This window comes from Barbus barbus, assembly GCF_936440315.1.
Source record: "Barbus barbus genome assembly, chromosome: 45".
Taxonomy (NCBI): Eukaryota; Metazoa; Chordata; class Actinopteri; order Cypriniformes; family Cyprinidae; genus Barbus; species Barbus barbus.
In genome coordinates this window covers 25,957,772-25,979,879 of record NC_136723.1, presented here as the reverse complement: position 1 = coordinate 25,979,879, position 22,108 = coordinate 25,957,772, and the positions used below count along the sequence as shown (strand labels likewise).

General features: G+C 42.4%; 1 protein-coding gene across 2 annotated transcripts in view; it reads right to left on the bottom strand.

Annotated features, from left to right (window-relative positions):
* The window catches only part of LOC306864492 (biotin--protein ligase-like), a 62,995-nt gene extending 44,149 nt beyond the window's left edge, over positions 1-18,846 (bottom strand). Inside the window, exons 1-4 of one of the 2 annotated variants that reach the window (XM_079408531.1) lie at positions 18,503-18,846; positions 17,697-17,834; positions 13,374-13,536; positions 11,434-12,272 (exon numbers count right to left, since the gene is read on the bottom strand). In XM_079408531.1, coding sequence (XP_079264657.1) covers positions 11,434-12,272; positions 13,374-13,536; positions 17,697-17,834; positions 18,503-18,841 — 1,479 coding nt within the window. In that variant the 5' untranslated portion in view covers positions 18,842-18,846. The remainder of the gene's footprint in view (positions 1-11,433; positions 12,273-13,373; positions 13,537-17,696; positions 17,835-18,502) is intronic. The other variant, XM_079408532.1, reaches the window with a different exon arrangement.
* Positions 18,847-22,108: the final 3,262 nt, after the last annotated feature.

Genomic DNA, 22,108 nt, shown 5'->3' with positions numbered 1-22,108 from the left:
TACAGCATGTAGATATTTAGTCTAGAACTACAGCATGTAGATATTTAGTCTAGAACTACAGCATGTAGATATTTAGTCTAGAACTACAGCATGTAGATATTTAGTCTAGAACTACAGCATGTTCATATTTAGTCTAGAACTACAGCATGTTCATATTTAGTGTAGAACTACAGTAAGATCATGTTCATATTTAGTGTTGAACTACAGTAAGATCATGTAGATATTTAGTGTTGAACTACAGTAAGATCATGTTGATATTTAGTGTTGAACTACAGTAAGATCATGTTGATATTTAGTGTTGAACTACAGTAAGATCATGTAGATATTTAGTCTAAGTATGTAGATATTTAGTCTAGAACTACAGTATGTAGATATTTAGTCTAGAACTACAGTATGTAGATATTTAGTCTAGAACTACAGTAAGATCATGTTCATATTTAGTCTAGAACTACAGTATGTAGATATTTAGTCTGGAACTACAGTAAGATCATGTAGATATTTAGTCTGGAACTACAGTAAGATCATGTAGATATTTAGTGTTGAACTACAGTAAGCTCATGTTGATATTTAGTGTTGAACTACAGTAAGATCATGTAGATATTTAGTCTAGAACTACAGTATGTAGATATTTAGTCTAGAACTACAGTATGTAGATATTTAGTCTAGAACTACAGTAAGATCATGTTCATATTTAGTCTAGAACTACAGTATGTAGATATTTAGTCTGGAACTACAGTAAGATCATGTAGATATTTAGTCTGGAACTACAGTAAGATCATGTAGATATTTAGTGTTGAACTACAGTAAGCTCATGTTGATATTTAGTGTTGAACTACAGTAAGATCATGTAGATATTTAGTCTAGAACTACAGTATGTAGATATTTAGTCTAGAACTACAGTATGTAGATATTTAGTCTAGAACTACAGTAAGATCATGTAGATATTTAGTCTAGAACTACAGTAAGATCATGTATATATTTAGTCTAGAACTACAGTAAATATCTACAGTATGTAGATATTTAGTCTAGAACTACAGTATGTAGATATTTAGTCTAGAACTACAGTAAGATCATGTAGATATTTAGTCTAGAACTACAGTAAGATCATGTTCATATTTAGTCTAGATCTACAGTAAGATCATGTAGATATTTAGTCTAGAACTACAGTAAGATCATGTAGATATTTAGTCTAGAACTACAGTAAGATCATGTAGATATTTAGTCTAGAACTACAGTAAGATCATGTAGATATTTAGTCTAGATCTACAGTAAGATCATGTAGATATTTAGTCTAGAACTACAGTAAGATCATGTAGATATTTAGTCTAGAACTACAGTAAGATCATGTAGATATTTAGTCTAGAACTACAGTAAGATCATGTAGATATTTAGTCTAGAACTACAGTAAGATCATGTAGATATTTAGTCTAGAACTACAGTAAGATCATGTAGATATTTAGTCTAGATCTACAGTATGTAGATATTTAGTCTAGAACTACAGTATGTAGATATTTAGTGTTGAACTACAGTAAGATCATGTAGATATTTAGTGTTGAACTACAGTAAGATCATGTGGATATTTAGTCTAGAACTACAGTAAGATCATGTTGATATTTAGTCTAGATCTACAGTAAGATCATGTTGCTATTTAGTCTAGAACTACAGTAAGATCATGTTGATATTTAGTCTAGAACTACAGTAAGATCATGTAGATATTTAGTCTGGAACTACAGTAAGATCATGTAGCTATTTAGTCTGGAACTACAGTAAGATCATGTTGATATTTAGTGTTGAACTACAGTAAGATCATGTAGATATTTAGTGTTGAACTACAGTAAGATCATGTAGATATTTAGTCTAGAACTACAGTATGTAGATATTTAGTCTAGAACTACAGTATGTAGATATTTAGTCTAGAACTACAGTAAGATCATGTTCATATTTAGTCTAGAACTACAGTATGTAGATATTTAGTCTGGAACTACAGTAAGATCATGTAGATATTTAGTGTTGAACTACAGTAAGCTCATGTTGATATTTAGTGTTGAACTACAGTAAGATCATGTAGATATTTAGTCTAGAACTACAGTATGTAGATATTTAGTCTAGAACTACAGTATGTAGATATTTAGTCTAGAACTACAGTAAGATCATGTAGATATTTAGTCTAGAACTACAGTAAGATCATGTATATATTTAGTCTAGAACTACAGTAAATATCTACAGTATGTAGATATTTAGTCTAGAACTACAGTATGTAGATATTTAGTCTAGAACTACAGTAAGATCATGTAGATATTTAGTCTAGAACTACAGTAAGATCATGTTCATATTTAGTCTAGATCTACAGTAAGATCATGTAGATATTTAGTCTAGAACTACAGTAAGATCATGTAGATATTTAGTCTAGAACTACAGTAAGATCATGTAGATATTTAGTCTAGAACTACAGTAAGATCATGTAGATATTTAGTCTAGAACTACAGTAAGATCATGTAGATATTTAGTCTAGAACTACAGTAAGATCATGTAGATATTTAGTCTAGAACTACAGTAAGATCATGTAGATATTTAGTCTAGATCTACAGTATGTAGATATTTAGTCTAGAACTACAGTATGTAGATATTTAGTGTTGAACTACAGTAAGATCATGTAGATATTTAGTGTTGAACTACAGTAAGATCATGTGGATATTTAGTCTAGAACTACAGTAAGATCATGTTGATATTTAGTCTAGATCTACAGTAAGATTATGTTGCTATTTAGTCTAGAACTACAGTAAGATCATGTTGATATTTAGTCTAGAACTACAGTAAGATCATGTAGATATTTAGTCTGGAACTACAGTAAGATCATGTAGCTATTTAGTCTGGAACTACAGTAAGATCATGTTGATATTTAGTGTTGAACTACAGTAAGATCATGTAGATATTTAGTGTTGAACTACAGTAAGATCATGTAGATATTTAGTCTAGAACTACAGTATGTAGATATTTAGTCTAGAACTACAGTAAGATCATGTTCATATTTAGTCTAGAACTACAGTAAGATCATGTTCATATTTAGTCTAGAACTACAGTATGTAGATATTTAGTCTGGAACTACAGTAAGATCATTTAGATATTTAGTCTGGAACTACAGTAAGATCATGTAGATATTTAGTGTTGAACTACAGTAAGATCATGTAGATATTTAGTCTAGAACTACAGTATGTTGATATTTAGTCTAGAACTACAGTAAGATCATGTAGATATTTAGTCTAGAACTACAGTATGTAGATATTTAGTCTAGAACTACAGTATGTAGATATTTAGTATTGAACTACAGTAAGATCATGTAGATATTTAGTGTTGAACTACAGTAAGATCATGTGGATATTTAGTCTAGAAATACAGTAAGATCATGTTGATATTTAGTCTAGATCTACAGTAAGATTATGTTGCTATTTAGTCTAGAACTACAGTAAGATCATGTTGATATTTAGTCTAGATCTACAGTAAGATCATGTTGCTATTTAGTCTAGAACTACAGTAAGATCATGTTGATATTTAGTGTTGAACTACAGTAAGATCATGTTGATATTTAGTGTTGAACTACAGTAAGATCATGTAGATATTTAGTGTTGAACTACAGTAAGATCATGTAGATATTTAGTCTAGAACTACAGTATGTAGATATTTAGTCTAGAATTACAGTAAGATCATGTTCATATTTAGTCTAGAACTACAGTAAGATCATGTTCATATTTAGTCTAGAACTACAGTATGTAGATATTTAGTCTGGAACTACAGTAAGATCATGTAGATATTTAGTCTGGAACTACAGTAAGATCATGTAGATATTTAGTCTAGAACTACAGTATGTAGATATTTAGTCTAGAACTACAGTAAATATCTACAGTATGTAGATATTTAGTCTAGAACTACAGTATGTAGATATTTAGTCTAGAACTACAGTATGTAGATATTTAGTCTGGAACTACAGTAAGATCATGTAGATATTTAGCGTTGAACTACAGTAAGATCATGTAGATATTTAGTCTAGAACTACAGTAAGATCATGTAGATATTTAGTGTTGAACTACAGTAAGATCATGTAGATATTTAGTCTAGAACTACAGTATGTAGATATTTAGTCTAGAATTACAGTAAGATCATGTTCATATTTAGTCTAGAACTACAGTAAGATCATGTTCATATTTAGTCTAGAACTACAGTATGTAGATATTTAGTCTGGAACTACAGTAAGATCATGTAGATATTTAGTCTGGAACTACAGTAAGATCATGTAGATATTTAGTCTAGAACTACAGTATGTAGATATTTAGTCTAGAACTACAGTAAATATCTACAGTATGTAGATATTTAGTCTAGAACTACAGTATGTAGATATTTAGTCTAGAACTACAGTAAGATCATGTTCATATTTAGTCTAGAACTACAGTATGTAGATATTTAGTCTGGAACTACAGTAAGATCATGTAGATATTTAGCGTTGAACTACAGTAAGATCATGTAGATATTTAGTCTAGAACTACAGTATGTAGATATTTAGTCTAGAACTACAGTATGTAGATATTTAGTCTAGAACTACAGTATGTAGATATTTAGTCTAGAACTACAGTATGTAGATATTTAGTCTAGAGCTACAGTAAGATCATGTAGATATTTAGTCTAGAACTACAGTAAGATCATGTAGATATTTAGTCTAGAACTACAGTAAGATCATGTTCACACACAACACTCTGCACTTACTCCTGATTTCTCTTATTATTGGAAAAAGTAACTCAGATATTTCTTCTAAATTAAAAAGTAATGCATTACTTTACTAGTTACTTGAAGTAATCTGATTACGTAACTTGCATAGCTTGTAATGCATTACCCCCAGCACCGGTGATGAGGGAAACAAACCGATCAAAGCTTTGAAATCAACTGAACCAACTGCTTTGCAAAACGATTCAGGTTTCAATTCACTCAAAACACCACACACGGGCGACAGCTGCTGGTCAAAACTCTGTAAACGCAACAGAAACTCAGGTAAAACCATAGACACTGGTTCAACGGCTCGCCACTGGAATTTGTAACGTAACAGACTGGTTTACTGAAATCACATGACTGGCAATCTGATATATGATGCAAACAACTGGTTCAGAAAAATTAGATATTAACGATAATTTCACTGAAAAAAATGGTTGAGTTTCATGGTACAAATGAACAGCACGGTCTGAGTAACTAAAATGGGCATTGTTGCATTGTTTTGTTTTTAGATGATATAGCCTACATAAATTAAGTTTTTAAAAGCCGTTTTAATGCTATTCCTTGATAAACTTTCCTATTGTATTTGACTTGAGTTTTAATAATGTTGGCTAACATCAGACGAGGCCGATCGATTGCTTCTGTCTGTCAGGCTGCTGAGAGGTTTGTGATTGTATTTCCGCTTTTCTTTTGAATCTCTATCTTACTTTCACTCTCTGTTGTTTAAAGTGATAATATATAACTTAATTCCCAACATATTTCTGGTATTATCCAACTAATTTGATCGTTCGCTTTTTAAAACCGCGAGTGCAGTGTGTTAGCATTCGTTAGCCGGTTAGCTTGTTACTCGCGTTTCTATTATTGTTTTCTTTTTTTCATCAAACAACAGTGGCTAATTGCTGGTGATTTTAATATCCATGTTGATAATGAAAGAGATTCGTCGGGATCAGCATTCATAGACATTCTGAACTCTATTGGTGTTAAACAACATGTTTCAGGACCTACTCATTGTGGAAATCATACTCTAGGTTTAATACCGTCACATGGAATTGATGTTAGTGGTGTTGAAATATTGCAGCAGAGCGATGATATCTCAGATCATTATCTAGTTTCGTGTATAGTCCATAGAGCTAAAGCTGTAAAGCCAACTCCTTGTTACAAAGTGAAGTGACATTCAGCCAAGTATGGTGACCCATACTCGGAATTCGTGCTCTGCATTTAACCCATCCACACACACACACACAGCAGTGAACACACACACACACACACACAGCAGTGAACACACACACACACACAGCAGTGAACACACACACACACACACACACACACAGCAGTGAACACACACACACACACACACACACACACACACACACACACACAGCAGTGAACACACACACACACACACACACACACAGCAGTGAACACACACACACACACACACACACACACACACAGCAGTGAACACACACACACACACACACACACAGCAGTGAACACACACACACACACACAGCAGTGAACACACACACACACACACAGCAGTGAACACACACACACACACACACACACAGCAGTGAACACACACACACACACACAGCAGTGAACACACACACACACACACACACACACACACACACACACACACACAGCAGTGAACACACACACACACACACAGCAGTGAACACACACACACACACACACACAGCAGTGAACACACACACACACACACAGCAGTGAACACACACACACACACACACACACACACACACACCGTGAACACACACACCGTGAACACACACACACACACACCGTGAACACACACACACACCGTGAACACACACACACACCGTGAACACACACACAGCACTGAACACACACACACACACACACACACACACACACACACAGCAGTGAACACACACACACACACACACACACACACACACACACAGCAGTGAACACACACACACACACACACACAGCAGTGAACACACACACAGCAGTGAACACACACACACACACACACACACACACACACACACAGCAGTGAACACACACACACCGTGAACACACACCCGGAGCAGTGGGCAGCATTTATGCTGCAGCGCCCGGGGAGCAGTTGGGGGTTCGGTGTCTTGCTCAAGGGCACCTCAGTCGTGGTATTGAGGATGGAGAGAGCGCTGGACATTCACTCCCCCCACCTACAATCCCTGCCGGACCGAGACTCGAACCCACAACCTTTGGATTACGAGTCCGACTCTCTAACCATTAGGCCACGACTTCCCACAAATATAATAGAACCATCACTTCTACCACAAAAGAATACTTTATAAATAATGTTCCTGACTTCTCAATTCCTCAGCATATCCAATAGCTCAGAACAACTTGATGTAACAGAAACTATTGACTCTCACTTTTCTAGCACTTTAGATACGGTTGCTCCTTTACGCTTAAGGAAGATTAAAGGATTAGCTCACTTTTAAAAAAAACTTTTGCTGATAATTTACTCACCCCCATGTCATCCAAGATGTCCATGTCTTTCTTTCTTCAGTCGAAAAGAAATTAAGGTTTTTGATGAAAACATTTCTCCATATAATGGACTTCATTGGGACCCAAACGGTTCAAGGTCCAAATGACAGTTTCAGTGCAGCTTCAAAGGGCTTTAAACGATACCAGACGATGATTAAGGGTCTTATCTAGCGAAACGATCCGTCATTTCAAAAATAAATTAAAAAAAGTTTCAGTTTTATAAGCACAAATGCTGGCCTTGCTCTGTTCTGTGATGCGCGTTCGTGACGTCACGTAATACGCAATGACGTTGAAAAGGTCACGGTTGACTTAGGCGGAAGTACCGAGTCAGTGTTTACAAATGTGCGGAAGGAGGACCATATACACATATTCAAATGTCTTTGTGTCAGTTTATCGTTTAAAATACCCATTTCGTGTGCGTATCCTGGGTGTTTTAATATTAAAAAGCCTACTGACTCGGTACTTCCGCCTAAGTCAACCGTGACCTTTTCCACGTAATTGCGTATTACGTGACGTCACGAACGCGCATCACAGAACAGAGCAAGGCCAGCATTTGTGCTTATAAAACTTAAACTTTTTTATTTATTTTTGAAATGACCGATCGTTTCGCTAGATAAGACCCTTATTCATCGTCTGGTATCGTTTAAAGCCCTTTGAAGCTGCACTGAAACTGTCATTTGGACCTTGAACCGTTTGGGTCCCAATGAAGTCCATTATATGGAGAAATGTTTAATGCTTAATTAAATGCTTGATTTCTTTTCGACTGAAGAAAGAAAGACATGGACATCTTGGATGACATGGGGGTGAGTAAATTATCAGCAAAAGTTTTTTTAAAAGTGAACTAATCCTTTAAGGAAAAGAGTCCAACACCGTGGTATAATGAGCACACTCGGGCCCTAAAGAGAGCAGCCCGGAAAATGGAGCACAGCTGGAGAAAAACAAAATTAGAGGCATTTCATATTGCTTGGCAGGAAAGTACCCTATCCTACAGAAAAGCATTAAAAACTGCTAGATCTGCTTACTTTACGTCTCTTTTAGAAGAAAACAAACACAAATCCAAATATTTATTAAATACAGTGGCTAAATTAACAAAATATAACATCAGCAGGTGCAGACATTACCAGGCAGCACAGTAGTAATGACTTTATGAACTACTTTACTTTCAAGATCGAAACTATTAGAGATAAAATTGTAACCATGCAGCCGTCAGCCACAGTATCACATCAGATCTGCACTATAGATCCCCTGAGGAACAGTTCCACTCATTCTCTTCTATTGGAAATGAAGAATTGTATAAACTTGTTAAATCATCTAAACCAAGAACCTGTATTTTAGACCCTGTTCCATCTAAACTACTAAAAGATGTGCTTCCAGAAGTAATAGATCCTCTTCTGAATATTATTAACTCATCATTGTCATTAGGATATGTCCCAAAAACCTTCAAACTGGCCGCTATTAAGTCTCTCAATAAAAAAACACAACTTGACGCCAAAGAATTAATTAATTACAGACTGACCTCGAATCTCCCTTTTCTGTCAAAGATATTAGAAAAGGTAGTATCACCACAACTATGTTCTTCCTTAGAGAAAAAATATATCTGTGAGGATTTCCAGTCAGGATTTAGACCGTATCATAGTACTGAGACTGCTCTCATTAGAGTTACAAACAACCTGCTTCTATCATCTGATCGTGGTTGTATCTCTCTATTAGTGCTACTGGATCTTAGCGCTGTGTTTGACACTATCAACCACAGCATTCTTTTCAATAGATTAGATAATTATGTTGGCATTAGAGGAAGTGCATTAGCATGGTTCAAATCGTACTTATCTGACCGCCATCAGTTCGTAGCAGTGAATGAAGAGGTATATCGATCACAAGCGCAGTATGGAGTACCTCAAGGCTCAGTACTAGGGCCGTTACTGTTCATGCTTTACATGTTACCCTTGGGAGATATTATCAGGAGACATGGTGTTAGCTTTCACTGTTATGCTGATGATACCCAGCTCTATATTTCTTTGAGACCTGATGAAACTTACCAATTAGCAAAACTAACGGAATGTATAATTGATATCAAAAACTGGATGACTAGCAATTTCTTACCGCTAAATTCTGAAAAAACAGAGGTGTTAATTATTGGACCAAAAACTTTTGCATGTAATAACCTAGATCACTGTCTAATAATTGATGGCTGCTCTAACCTAATTCTTCTTCATCACTTAGGAACCTAGGCGTACTTTTTGATAGCAATCTTTCCTTCGAAAAACATGTTTCAATCATTTGTAAAACTGCATTTTTCCATCTTAAAAATATATCTAAATTACGACCTATGCTCTCAATGTCAAACGCAGAAACATTAACTCATGCATTCATGACCTCGAGGCTAGATTATTGTAATGCTTTATTGGGTGGTTGTTCTGCACGTTTAATAAACTCCAGCTGGTCCAAAATGCAGCAGCTAGAGTTCTTACTAGAACCAGGAAGTATGACCACATTAGCCCGGTTCTGTCAACACTGCACTGGCTCCCTATTAAACATCGTATACATTTTAAGATCTTGCTAATTACCTATAAAGCCCTGAATGGTTTAGCTCCTCATTATTTGAGTGAGCTCTTATCACATTATAGTCCTTCACGTCTGCTGTGTTCTCAAAACTCTGGCCATTTGATAATATCTAGAATATCAAAATCAACTGCAGGCGGCAGATCCTTTTCCTATTTAGCTCCCAAACTCTGGAACAATCTACCTAACACTGTTCGGGAAGCAGACACACTCTGTCAGTTTAAATCTAGATTAAAGACCCATCTCTTTAACCTGGTTTACACATAACACACTATAGCATTTCTATAATTCAGATCCGTTAAAGGATTGTTAGGCTGCATTAATTAGATCAACCGGAACCGGGAACACTTCCCAAAACACCTGATGCACTTGTTACATTGTTAGAAGAATGGCATCTACGCTAATATTAGTCTGTTTCTTTCTTATTCCGAGGTCACCGTAGCCACCCAATCCAGACTGTATCCAGATCAGATGGTGGATCAGCACCTAGAGATGACCTCTACAGCAGGACACCTAGATGACCCCAGAGACTGATCCCCAGTGAAGACCCTGTCTCCAAGACGGCCATCGGGACAAGACCACAGGAACCAGACGAGTCCTCTGCACAATCTGACTCTGCTTTAGTCTAGATTTAAACTGCTGATTTTGTCTGGCCAGAGGAGAATGACACTATTTTGACAAACTATTTCCCCGTCTAAATACTGTAAAGCTGATATAAACCAGCTCTATATCAAGCTGATGTAAAGCTGCTTTGACACAATTTGCATTGTTAAAAGCGCTATTTTATATTCTGAATACAATAGTTTCAGTGTGTTGATGTTACTGTAAGTCCCGACCCTTAGCAAACGCGATTGCGCCTTCTTTAGAAAGTTAACTAGTCGCAAGTTTGCGGTAAAATGTAGGCTAGCCTAGTTGGGTTGTCGAGGTCAAAACACTATATGTAGCAGCTGTGAATCAAATAAACGTATTATAAATTATGTCGTTTCTTTACTCTTACACCGAATGTTGTCCTTTAGGGGATCCAATCGTAACCCCTATCCAATCGTTCTTTTCATCTGTGCCCTGTCTCTTTAAGAGCTGCACGCATCTAATATACAGGCACGCATCCGTTTCTCTCTTAACTATTTACTTTCATTTTAGAGATAACCAACTCAGTCTGTATGTAAACCTTGTGTGTTTTGACAGTATTAGCACAAAAAATAAGTTAGTTGAGTAATCAGGCGCTGTTAGACAGGGTTTTTAGTGCGTGCTTCAGGTGTATCAGACCAGAAAAAGCGCACGTCAGACCAGCGCGTGAATGAAACATTTAACCAGCAAGGCTTGTGTGCAAATAATGTACTTTTGCGATCGCGAATAAGTGCAGTGTCCTGTCAGAGTAACTCTGCTGCTGTATGTCGTGTTGTACAGTATATAGAGACGGAGGCCAGAACTGTATTTGATATAATGTGTGCTGTAGCACGATACTACCATATTTCTTCAAAAGCAGATCGTGGAGACATTTTTATCGTCCACGATCAAAAATCGCCATATCGCACACCCCTAATAAGCAGGAACACTGGGATGCAGCAGGATCCCGGTGGAGCTCATTACCTGACACAGGACGGCCTCTCCGCTGTCCTCTCCGTGAGTCACGCGCACGATGGCCATCTCCTGCGCTCCGGTCTGGCCCCAGAGCTCCACCTGGCCTCCACCGGCTCCGTCTCGCTCGTACACGCTCCCGCTGGACAACACGCTCAGCCGCAGCTCGCTGCTGTCTGCCTTGGTGAAGCTGAGAGTGCAGATGCGGTCGCTCTGGGCGTCTGCGGGCCGCAGCGAGAGTCCGGTGGGACACAGCGAGCAGGACAGGCCCAGCAGCCTCCCGCCACGGCTCAGGTAGCTCAGGAAGTGCAGCTGCAGCGCCGGAGCCAGCGTCTCATCGGTGGCCAGCACCAGCAGCACCGTGTTTTCCAGCCAGGGCTCGTTCAGCACCTGCTGGGGATGGAGGTGGTAGACTGTGTAGCTCTCGGTGTCCACGCACTCCTCCAGGAGCGAGCGGATCTCCTGGAAGCGCTCCTCGCAGCCACCTGTGAACACCAGCAGGTTGGGCGGCTTGCCGCTGCCGCTCCTCCTCCGGCGCTCCTCCTCCTCCTCCTCCTTTTCTTCTTCATTCGCGCTGGTGTAGTCGTTGGGCAGATCCGGGATGTTCTCCGCCGAGGCGAACTTGACCGACAGGATGGTGCTGTTCTCCAGCTCCAGACACTCGTGGCAGCTGGAGAGGTGCAGGTGATGTCCGTCCATGTGCTGGTGTTCGGACGGGAGCTCCGGCTCCTGCTGATGAAGCTGTGGAGAGTCTGGCTGCTCCGTCGGCTCGCTGGGACGCTTGGCTTTGATCCTCCTCCTGCTGTCCTGTTCAAACAGCTCCTCGAGCGCCGTCTCTCTGAGTAGCACAGCTAGGAGACAGACACAGCGTTAGCGCCACTCCAGGAACTCACACACAGGGCTGGGCGATATAGCAAAAAATTAAAATCTTGATTTTTTTCACAGAACATTTGACCGATTCTCTATTTTTTTTTACGATTTTTAACTAGTCAACTTGAAAGTGTAACAACATAATTCAAGTTACTGTTTCTTTATTAACCCTCAAGAAGCTTCTGTTCCGAGTGCAGCACACATGAAGCTGTCAACATGATGTTAATGTTCAACAAACCACTTGTTAAATATCTTTGCAGAAAAAAAATGCATGAACTACAAATACATCTTGTACAAACATGTCTTATTCATGTTATATGTTAAAAAATAATAAGAGGAAAATGCTTTAAAAAGTCTCAAGAGTCAAGAGTCAAGGTAATTCAAATTCAAAATGACTGAAGGTATAACACCAGTAGAATATTATTATTAGTGCTGTCAAACAATTAATCGCATTCAAAATAAAAGTTTGTGTTTACATAATATATGTAGAGACACACATACAGTTTATATTTTGAAAATATTTACATGTATATATTTATTCATATAATTTATATTATATATAAATATATTTAATATATAATCATAACATTTTTGTTAAATATATACATGCATGGGTGTGTATTTATATATACATAAACATACACAGTACACACATATATATTATGTAAACAAAAACTTTTATTTTGGATGCGATTAATCGTTTGACAGCACTAATTATTAACTATAAATGTTCAGTAAAAACAATGAACAGCAGCTTTCAGTCTGTCATCATGATGCAAATATGAAACATCAGACATACAGTAGTAGTTCTTTACAGGTTTTTTATTCGATTGTGCTGCTTTTCCATAGTTTTTTCTATGTAAACATGGACTGTTTGCGCTCGTGTCTCATGCATGAAACGGCTTTCTAAAAACACGCCGCTCAAGTTGAAAGAAGTTCACTCCCATCTTCTCGCATGTGTTTCCTCTTCCACTGCTGCGTCGCATCTGATTCTGTGTGATACGAGCGGTTAATCACGTGAAATCTGAATAGTCGCCCAGCCCTAGCTGTCCGATGACGCCACTCGGAGTAAAGATACTCACAAACTATCTTCTCAGGTATGAGCCCATTGTCCATATGCAGACGATCTTCCATAAACGCCACGCCGAGGCGGCTGAAGTTCTCCAGGCTGGCTTCGGCGACGGCCCGGTAAGGCTGGCCTGGACAGTACGCCAGCGGCAGACAGTAATCAGACCAGTTCAGTCCCTAAACAACACACACAGCGTGATTTCAACACCTGCTTCTCTTCAGTGAAGCAGAACAGAGAACATGCTCGAAATACACATATTGGCCAAACCATGAGATTCGATAAAGGGCCTTTCCCAACAAAAGTGATAACTATAAATATAATGGTAATTACACTGGCGCCCACACCAGCACACCATAACATCATGCAGTTTTATCATCTGATGCTTTAAATACTCAAGTAGGATGAATTGTGATCGGCTGTCTTGCGTTTAATGAATACTGTGACAAAGTGCATCCCAGCAATACCACGACTGAGGTGCCCTTGAGCATGGCACCGAACCCCCAACTGCTGCCCGGGCGCCGCAACATAACCCCCACTGCTCCGAGTGTGTGTTCACGGTGTGTGTGTGTGCACTGCTCCGGGTGTGTGTTCACGGTGTGTGTGTGTGCACTGCTCTGGGTGTGTGTTCACAGTGTGTGTGTGTGCACTGCTCCGGGTGTGTGTTCACGGTGTGTGTTCACAGTGTGTGTGTGTGTGTGTGTGTGTGCACTGCTGTGTGTGTGTGTTCACTGCTCCGGGTGTGTGTTCACGGTGTGTGTGTGTGCACGGCTCCGGGTGTGTGTTCACGGTGTGTGTGTGTGCACTGCTGTGTGTGTGTGTTCACCGCTCCGGGTGTGTGTTCACGGTGTGTGTGTGTGTTCACTGCTCCGGGTGTGTGTTCATGGTGTATGCGTGTTCACTGCTCCGGGTGTGTGTTCACGGTGTGTGTGTGTGTGTGCACTGCTCCGGGTGTGTGTTCACGGTGTGTGTGTGCGCACTGCTCCGGGTGTGTGTGCACTGCTGTGTGTGTGTGTTCACTGCTCCGGGTGTGTGTTCACGGTGTGTGTGTGTTCACTGCTCCGGGTGGGTGTGTGTTCACGGTGTGTGTGTGTGCACTGCTCCGGGTGGGTGTGTGTTCACGGTGTGTGTGTGTGTGCACTGCTCCGGGTGTGTGTTCACGGTGTGTGTGTGTGTGCACTGCTCCGGGTGTGTGCTCACTGCTCCGGGTGGGTGTGTGTTCACGGTGTGTGTGTGTTCACTGCTCCGGGTGGGTGTGTGTTCACGGTGTGTGTGTGTGTGCACTGCTCCGGGTGGGTGTGTGTTCACGGTGTGTGTTCACGGTGTGTGTGTGTGCACTGCTGTGTGTGTGTGTTCAATGCTCCGGGTGTGTGTTCACGGTGTGTGTGTGTGTTCACTGCTCCGGGTGTGTGTTCACGGTGTGTGCGTGTTCACTGCTCCGGGTGTGTGTTCACGGTGTGTGCGTGTTCACTGCTCCGGGTGTGTGTTCACGGTGTGTGCGTGTTCACTGCTCCGGGTGGGTGTGTGTTCACTGCTCCGGGTGGGTGTGTGTTCACTGCTCCGGGTGGGTGTTCACGGTGTGGGTGTGTGTTCACTGCTCCGGGTGGGTGTTCACGGTGTGTGTGTGTGTTCACTGCTCCGGGTGGGTGTTCACGGTGTGTGTGTGTGTGTGTTCACTGCTCCGGGTGTGTGTTCACGGTGTGTGTGTGTGTTCACTGCTCCGGGTGTGTGTTCACGGTGTGTGTGTGTGTTCACTGCTCCGGGTGTGTGTGTGTGTTCACTGCTCCGGGTGTGTGTTCACGGTGTGTGTGTGTGTGTTCACTGCTCCGGGTGTGTGTTCACGGTGTGTGTGTGTGTGCACTGCTCCGGGTGTGTGCTCACTGCTCCGGGTGGGTGTGTGTTCACGGTGTGTGTGTGTGCACTGCTGTGTGTGTGTGTTCAATGCTCCGGGTGTGTGTTCACGGTGTGTGTGTGTGTGCACTGCTGTGTGTGTGTTCACTGCTCCGGGTGTGTGTTCACGGTGTGTGCGTGTTCACTGCTCCGGGTGTGTGTGTTCACTGCTCCGGGTGTGTGTTCACGGTGTGTGTGTGTGTGTTCACTGCTCCGGGTGGGTGTGTGTTCACTGCTCCGGGTGGGTGTTCACGGTGTGTGTTCACTGCTCCGGGTGGGTGTTCACGGTGTGTGTGTGTGTGTGTTCACTGCTCCGGGTGTGTGTTCACGGTGTGTGTGTGTGTTCACTGCTCCGGGTGTGTGTTCACGGTGTGTGTGTGTGTTCACTGCTCCGGGTGTGTGTGTGTGTGTTCACTGCTCCGGGTGTGTGTTCACGGTGTGTGTGTGTGTGTGTTCACTGCTCCGGGTGGGTGTGTGTTCACGGTGTGTGTGTGTTCACTGCTCCGGGTGTGTGTTCACGGTGTGTGTGTGTGTTCACTGCTCCGGGTGTGTGTTCACGGTGTGTGTGTGTGTTCACTGCTCCGGGTGTGTGTTCACGGTGTGTGTGTGTGTGTGTTCACTGCTCCGGGTGTGTGTTCACGGTGTGTGTGTGTGTTCACTGCTCCGGGTGGGTGTGTGTTCACGGTGTGTGTGTGTGTTCACTGCTCCGGGTGGGTGTGTGTTCACGGTGTGTGTGTGTGTTCACTGCTCCGGGTGGGTGTGTGTTCACGGTGTGTGTGTGTGTTCACTGCTCCGGGTGGGTGTGTGTTCACGGTGTGTGTGTGTGTTCACTGCTCCGGGTGGGTGTGTGTTCACGGTGTGTGTGCACTGCTCCGGGTGGGTGTGTGTTCACGGTGTGTGTGTGTGTGTGTGCACTGCTGTGTGTGTGTGTGTGTGTGTGCACTGCTGTGTGTGTGTGTGTGTGTGTGCACTGCTGTGTGTGTGTGTGTGTGTGTGCACTGCTGTGTGTGTGTGTGTGTGTGCACTGCTGTGTGTGCACTGCTGTGTGTGCACTGCTGTGTGTGCGTGTGTTCACTGCTGTGTGTGCGTGTGTGCACTGCTGTGTGTGCGTGTGTGCACTGCTCCGGGTGAGTGTTCACTGCTCCGGGTGAGTGTTCACTGCTCCGGGTGAGTGTTCACTGCTCCGGGTGAGTGTTCACTGCTCCGGGTGAGTGTTCACTGCTGTGTGTGTGTGTTCACTGTTCCGGGTGTGTGTTCACGGTGTGTGCGTGTTCACTGCTCCGGGTGTGTGTTCACGGTGTGTGCGCGTGTTCACTGCTCCGGGTGTGTGTTCACGGTGTGTGTGTGTGCACTGCTGTGTGTGTGTGTTCACTGCTCCGGGTGTGTGTTCACGGTGTGTGTGTGTGTGTGTGTGTGCACTGCTGTGTGTGTGTGTTCACTGCTCCGGGTGTGTGTACTGCTGTGTGTGTGTGTTCACTGCCCCGGGTGTGTGTACTGCTGTGTGTGTGTGTTCACTGCTCCGGGTGTGTGTACTGCTGTGTGTGTGTGTTCACTGCTCCGGGTGTGTGTACTGCTGTGTGTGTGTGTTCACTGCTCCGGGTGTGTGTTCACGGTGTGTGTGTGTTCACTGCTCCGGGTGTGTGTTCACGGTGTGTGTGTGTGTGTGTGTGTGTTCACGGTGTGTGTGTGTTCACGGTGTGTGTGTGTGTGTTCACGTTGGATGGGTTAAATGCAGAGCATGAATTCAGAGTATGGGTCACCATACTTGGCTGTATGTCTCGTCACTCACTTAATAAAATGTGCATTTTAAATAACGGTATGAATTTAAATGTCTAAAGATTCTTGAATCAAAATACATTTACTGGAGAAGCAAAATTACAAAATAAGTATTGTTTTCTGAAAAATGTATCAAAATAAGGAGTTTTTGATTAAAACAAGAACAAATATCTGCTATTGAACTACTTCATTAAAAGGAAAACAAGTTTTTATTCTTGCATTGACAGATATTTGTTCTTCTTTTAATCGTAAACTCGCTTTCACTTACGTTTCACAGAAAACAAGACTGTTTATATGCATCTCCAGTAAATGTATCTTGATTTAGGATGTTTAGAAAATTGCACTGGAAAACAAGACAGAAATACTGAGGAACAGATTCACTTTTTTGCGGTTCATGCAACATTTAATGCCACGACTTTAAGACTTTCTGCTCTGATTTAAGACTTTAATTAGTGAAAGGGTGAATTAAGACTTAAGACCCAGAGAAACCCCTGATTTCAAACCTCACACACTAGATGGTTAAGAACATAGTTAATAGTGTATAGTGCATCATTTGGGACACAGCTTACACTACTCTTTTTGCCTACTATATAGCAGGAAAGTGTGTGTATGCAGACACAGCCTCTGTGTGTGTGTGTGTTGTGTAAACACACGGAGGAAGATCTGAGCTTACTTTCTCATTGGTTCTGTGTGGAGACACGGGAACTTTCTGTCTTGATGTGGCCTCTATGATGAAGGCTACGTTTTCCAGCCGCCGACCACAAACCAGCGAAGAGCCCAACAGAGTCCACTTACTGAGATCCTCACACGCCTGCAGACGACACACATACACACACACACACACACACACACACATTTTATTCTTTTATTTGGATCCAAAAAAACAAGCAACAAAAACGGAATCCAAATACCTCGGGAAGTTCTTTTGCAAGATGACAGGTTCACATGGCTAACATTCACAAGTCCTTATATTTATGACATTTAACACTCAAGAATAGACAAAACATCTTCGTTTCCATGTTTAAATACTCCCTATAATGGCTGAAACAGAACAGAATTTTGCGAGTCTTTTTGCTTTCTTTATTTGCAATCCACCCAACTGCAGTCCTTTAATCACATTATTGTGCACATGACCTAAACTTCCAAATACTAGCTAACTTACAACCATAGTCAAGTTGATGGATGGCTTCAACCAGTGGCTGATATTTCAGCAACACACACACTTTGACAGACAGACAGACACACACACACACACACACTCACCCTCTCTCTCACACACACACAAACCTGTACACACACTCTCTCTCACTCACACACAAACCTGTACACACTCTCTCTCACTCACACACACACACACACTCTCTCTCTCACACACACAGACAGACACACAAACCTGTACACACACTCTCTCTCTCACTCACACACACACACACACACACACACACACACTCTCTGACAGAGACACACACACACACTCACGGAGAGCTGGCGCGTCACCTGCGGCTCGGTGATGTACAGGACTCGATCTCCGCGTCTGAGGAAGAGCGCGTCGTCGCGGCGCGGAGCGACTCTCAGGGCGCAGAAGGTGAAGCTGCTCTGGCCGCCGCTGATGCGGTGTAACGCGCTGCGGATCGCGGAGGTGAAGTGTCTCTGGAAGCGCAGCCACAGATAGATGTAGCACAGCGTGATGAGCATCTTCCCTTCCCTGCTGTAGGCTCCGCCTCTTCCTGTTACGTCACCGACGTCAATATAAAAAATAAATAAACGCTCTCCTATCTGTTCATACCGCGCCTCGTGCCGGATGTAGGAAGTTGTCATTATTCCGATGTAAAATCACGCACGCGCGGCGTTGTCACGTGGTGCCCGTTACTTTATTTATTAGTTTATTTAATAGGGACCATGCATATTCATGAACATTGTTGTATAAAAATACACCATGTAAATATGCCAGAATTAGTAACAATAGGTACTTTTCATCTGCAGTCCCTAGGCAGGTAACATAAAAACAACCAACAATACAACATTCATTCTATAAATGAAAAAATACACATAATGATAACATATACATTAACAATAAACAACAAGCAAAACAAAAATACATCATGGCTTTCCTGTAGCTCACATAGTAGAGCACGGCGCTAGCAACGCCAAGGTCATGGGTTCGATTCCCAGGGAAAGCAAGAGCTGATCAAATGTAGAAACTGTAACTTGAGTAAGTCGCTTTGGATAAAAGCTTCTGCTAAATGCATCTCTAGACACTCTCTTATTGGGAAGGGCAAACTATTCCAGAGTTTAGCACCTATTATAGAGAATATGTTCCTAATGATATCACTGAGTCCCATTTACACCAAGAGCCATGCAAGATTATATAACACTTTATATACCAAACATTTCTCGAAGAGCACAATGATGGAATAACAATGGCTTTTTATCAAAAGTTTTATGACTTTCTTAAAGATTCAATACTTTTAAGAATAGTTGTGCTAGTTAATGACCAATTTATAAAACAATACTCAATATGTGAAAAGATCATAATATATAAGAACAACTTGGCAGCTTAGGTGTCAAGAAAAAGTCTAACTTGTTTAAAATTCTGTAAATTGAATAACTTTTTTTGCCACCTTTTTTACATGATGTTTAAATGTTAGGGTGGAGTCATATGTGACTCCTAGATACTTAAATTCATTAACAATATCAAGCTCCTGTCCTCTAAGGAACACATTAGAATGTGACACCTTCAAATTTTGTTTGGTAATCACCATACAGACTGTTTTTTAGTATTTAGATAGAGACATGACCTGGAAAGCCAGTCATCAATGTGAGCCATTGCAGGTGTAAGTGTGGATGCTATCTCGTCATAGTTCTTGGCATATGTAAAGATTACAGCATCATCTGCATACATCTGAACATCAACATTTTTACATGCCTCTGGCAGATCATTTATATACAGTGCAATCAGGATTGGACCAAGTATAGAGCCTTGGGGTACCCCTACTGGACATTCACAGAACGGGGACTTTGAATCATTAATCCGAACACATTGCTTTCTGCTGGACAGATATGATTTTATCCAGTTGAGAGCTTGTTCTAGAGTCCTGTATTTCGGCCCGGGCCCGACGGGCCCCGACTTTTTTACGCCTCTAGGGCCGGGCTTCGGGCCAATTTCCACGTCATAGTTCAGACGCGGGCCGGGCCCGTTTTGGGTTTCTCCTTATTTTATATTGTAGAGGTCTATCGATTAGTGATGAAAAAAATCACCGCGCTGGTGGAAACAACAGGAGAGCACACGACTGAGAGCAGCTCGATGGTGTTTAGTGTCCCGCAGCAGATGAATAGTTCTGAGTTCAAATGCACACAATAGACTAAAGCTTGCTGCAAAACATCAGCAAACATAACCATGAATGTGTCCTCGGGAAATAGTAAGGAGATATTTGAACCATTTACTAATAAACTAATGTTTTCTGAGTCTGTGTCGCAAGGATGAAGTTGCTGATCCTGACTCACCGTCTCCTCATTAGACGCGCCTTTAGAGAGAAATGCATCTTTATTGATTATGATTAAGATTATAATAAAAGAGTTTTTGTTTTCAATTGTTTTATTTGGTTAAGTGATCATTTAAAGCTTTCTATAGATATATGTATCATGTCTGTGAGGCATGTATTCTCAGCTGAAGCTCAAGACGCAGAAAGCGCATCATGTTTGTTTTCTTTGTTTTATAAAAGACCTACCTTTTGTTGGTATTGTGAGTGCACACAAATACAAGTACACCCTTTACAGGTCCGAATGATGTATTACTCTTACCTTTATTAAAAAAAATTTAAAAAAATAAATAAAAATGACGGCGTAGGCTATTTTAATTAGTTTCCACTGAAAGCAATGCAAGTGTTTGCTGGTGTCTCCATGTCCTGCAGAGCGCTTTAGCTTCCACTCTCCGCACAAACTAGATATAGGCTAGCGCACATTATTATTATAGCAGGTTTAACGTTTAAACATTGTTATATGCTTGAACTGTTTTAGTATATCTATAGATTTTATTTTAGGCAAGTCATGATGATATGAGAAGGATAAATTTATCAAACATAGGCTATGATCGGACACGGGCCGGGATAGGGCCCGAGCGTCTGGGACACGGGCCAGGATAGGGCCTGAGCGTCTGGGACACGGGCCGGGATAGGGCCCGAGCGTCTCGGACACGGGCCGGGATAGGGCCCGAGCGTCTGGGACACGGGCCGGGATAGGGCCCGAGCGTCTCGGACACGGGCCGGGATAGGGCCCGAGCGTCTCGGACACGGGCCGGGATAGGGCCCGAGCGTCTGGGACACGGGCCGGGATAGGGCCTGAGCGTCTGGGACACGGGCCGGGATAGGGCCCGAGCGTCTCGGACACGGGCCGGGATAGGGCCTGAGCGTCTGGGACACGGGCCGGGATAGGGCCCGAGCGTCTCGGACACGGGCCGGGATAGGGCCTGAGCGTCTGGGACACGGGCCAGGATAGGGCCTGAGCGTCTGGGACACGGGCCGGGATAGGGCCCGAGCGTCTCGGACACGGCCCGGGATAGGGCCTGAGCGTCTCGGACACGGCCCGGGATAGGGCCCGAGCTTCTGGGACACGGGCCGGGATAGGGCCTGAGCGTCTGGGACACGGGCCGGGATAGGGCCCGAGCGTCTCGGACACGGGCCGGGATAGGGCCTGAGCGTCTGGGACACGGGCCGGGATAGGGCCCGAGCGTCTCGGACACGGGCCGGGATAGGGCCTGAGCGTCTGGGACACGGGCCAGGATAGGGCCTGAGCGTCTGGGACACGGGCCGGGATAGGGCCCGAGCGTCTCGGACACGGCCCGGGATAGGGCCTGAGCGTCTCGGACACGGCCCGGGATAGGGCCCGAGCTTCTCGGACACGGGCCGGGATAGGGCCCGAGCGTCTCGGACACGGGCCGGGATAGGGCCTAAATTTGAGGCCCGTGCAGGGCTCTAGCTTGTTCAGAGAAATTGAAATATGTTAATTTAGATAAAAGAACTTTGTGATTAACAGTATCAAAAGCTAGTCTAGAAAGACGGCTCCAACATAAGAACTTGTATCTAGGTA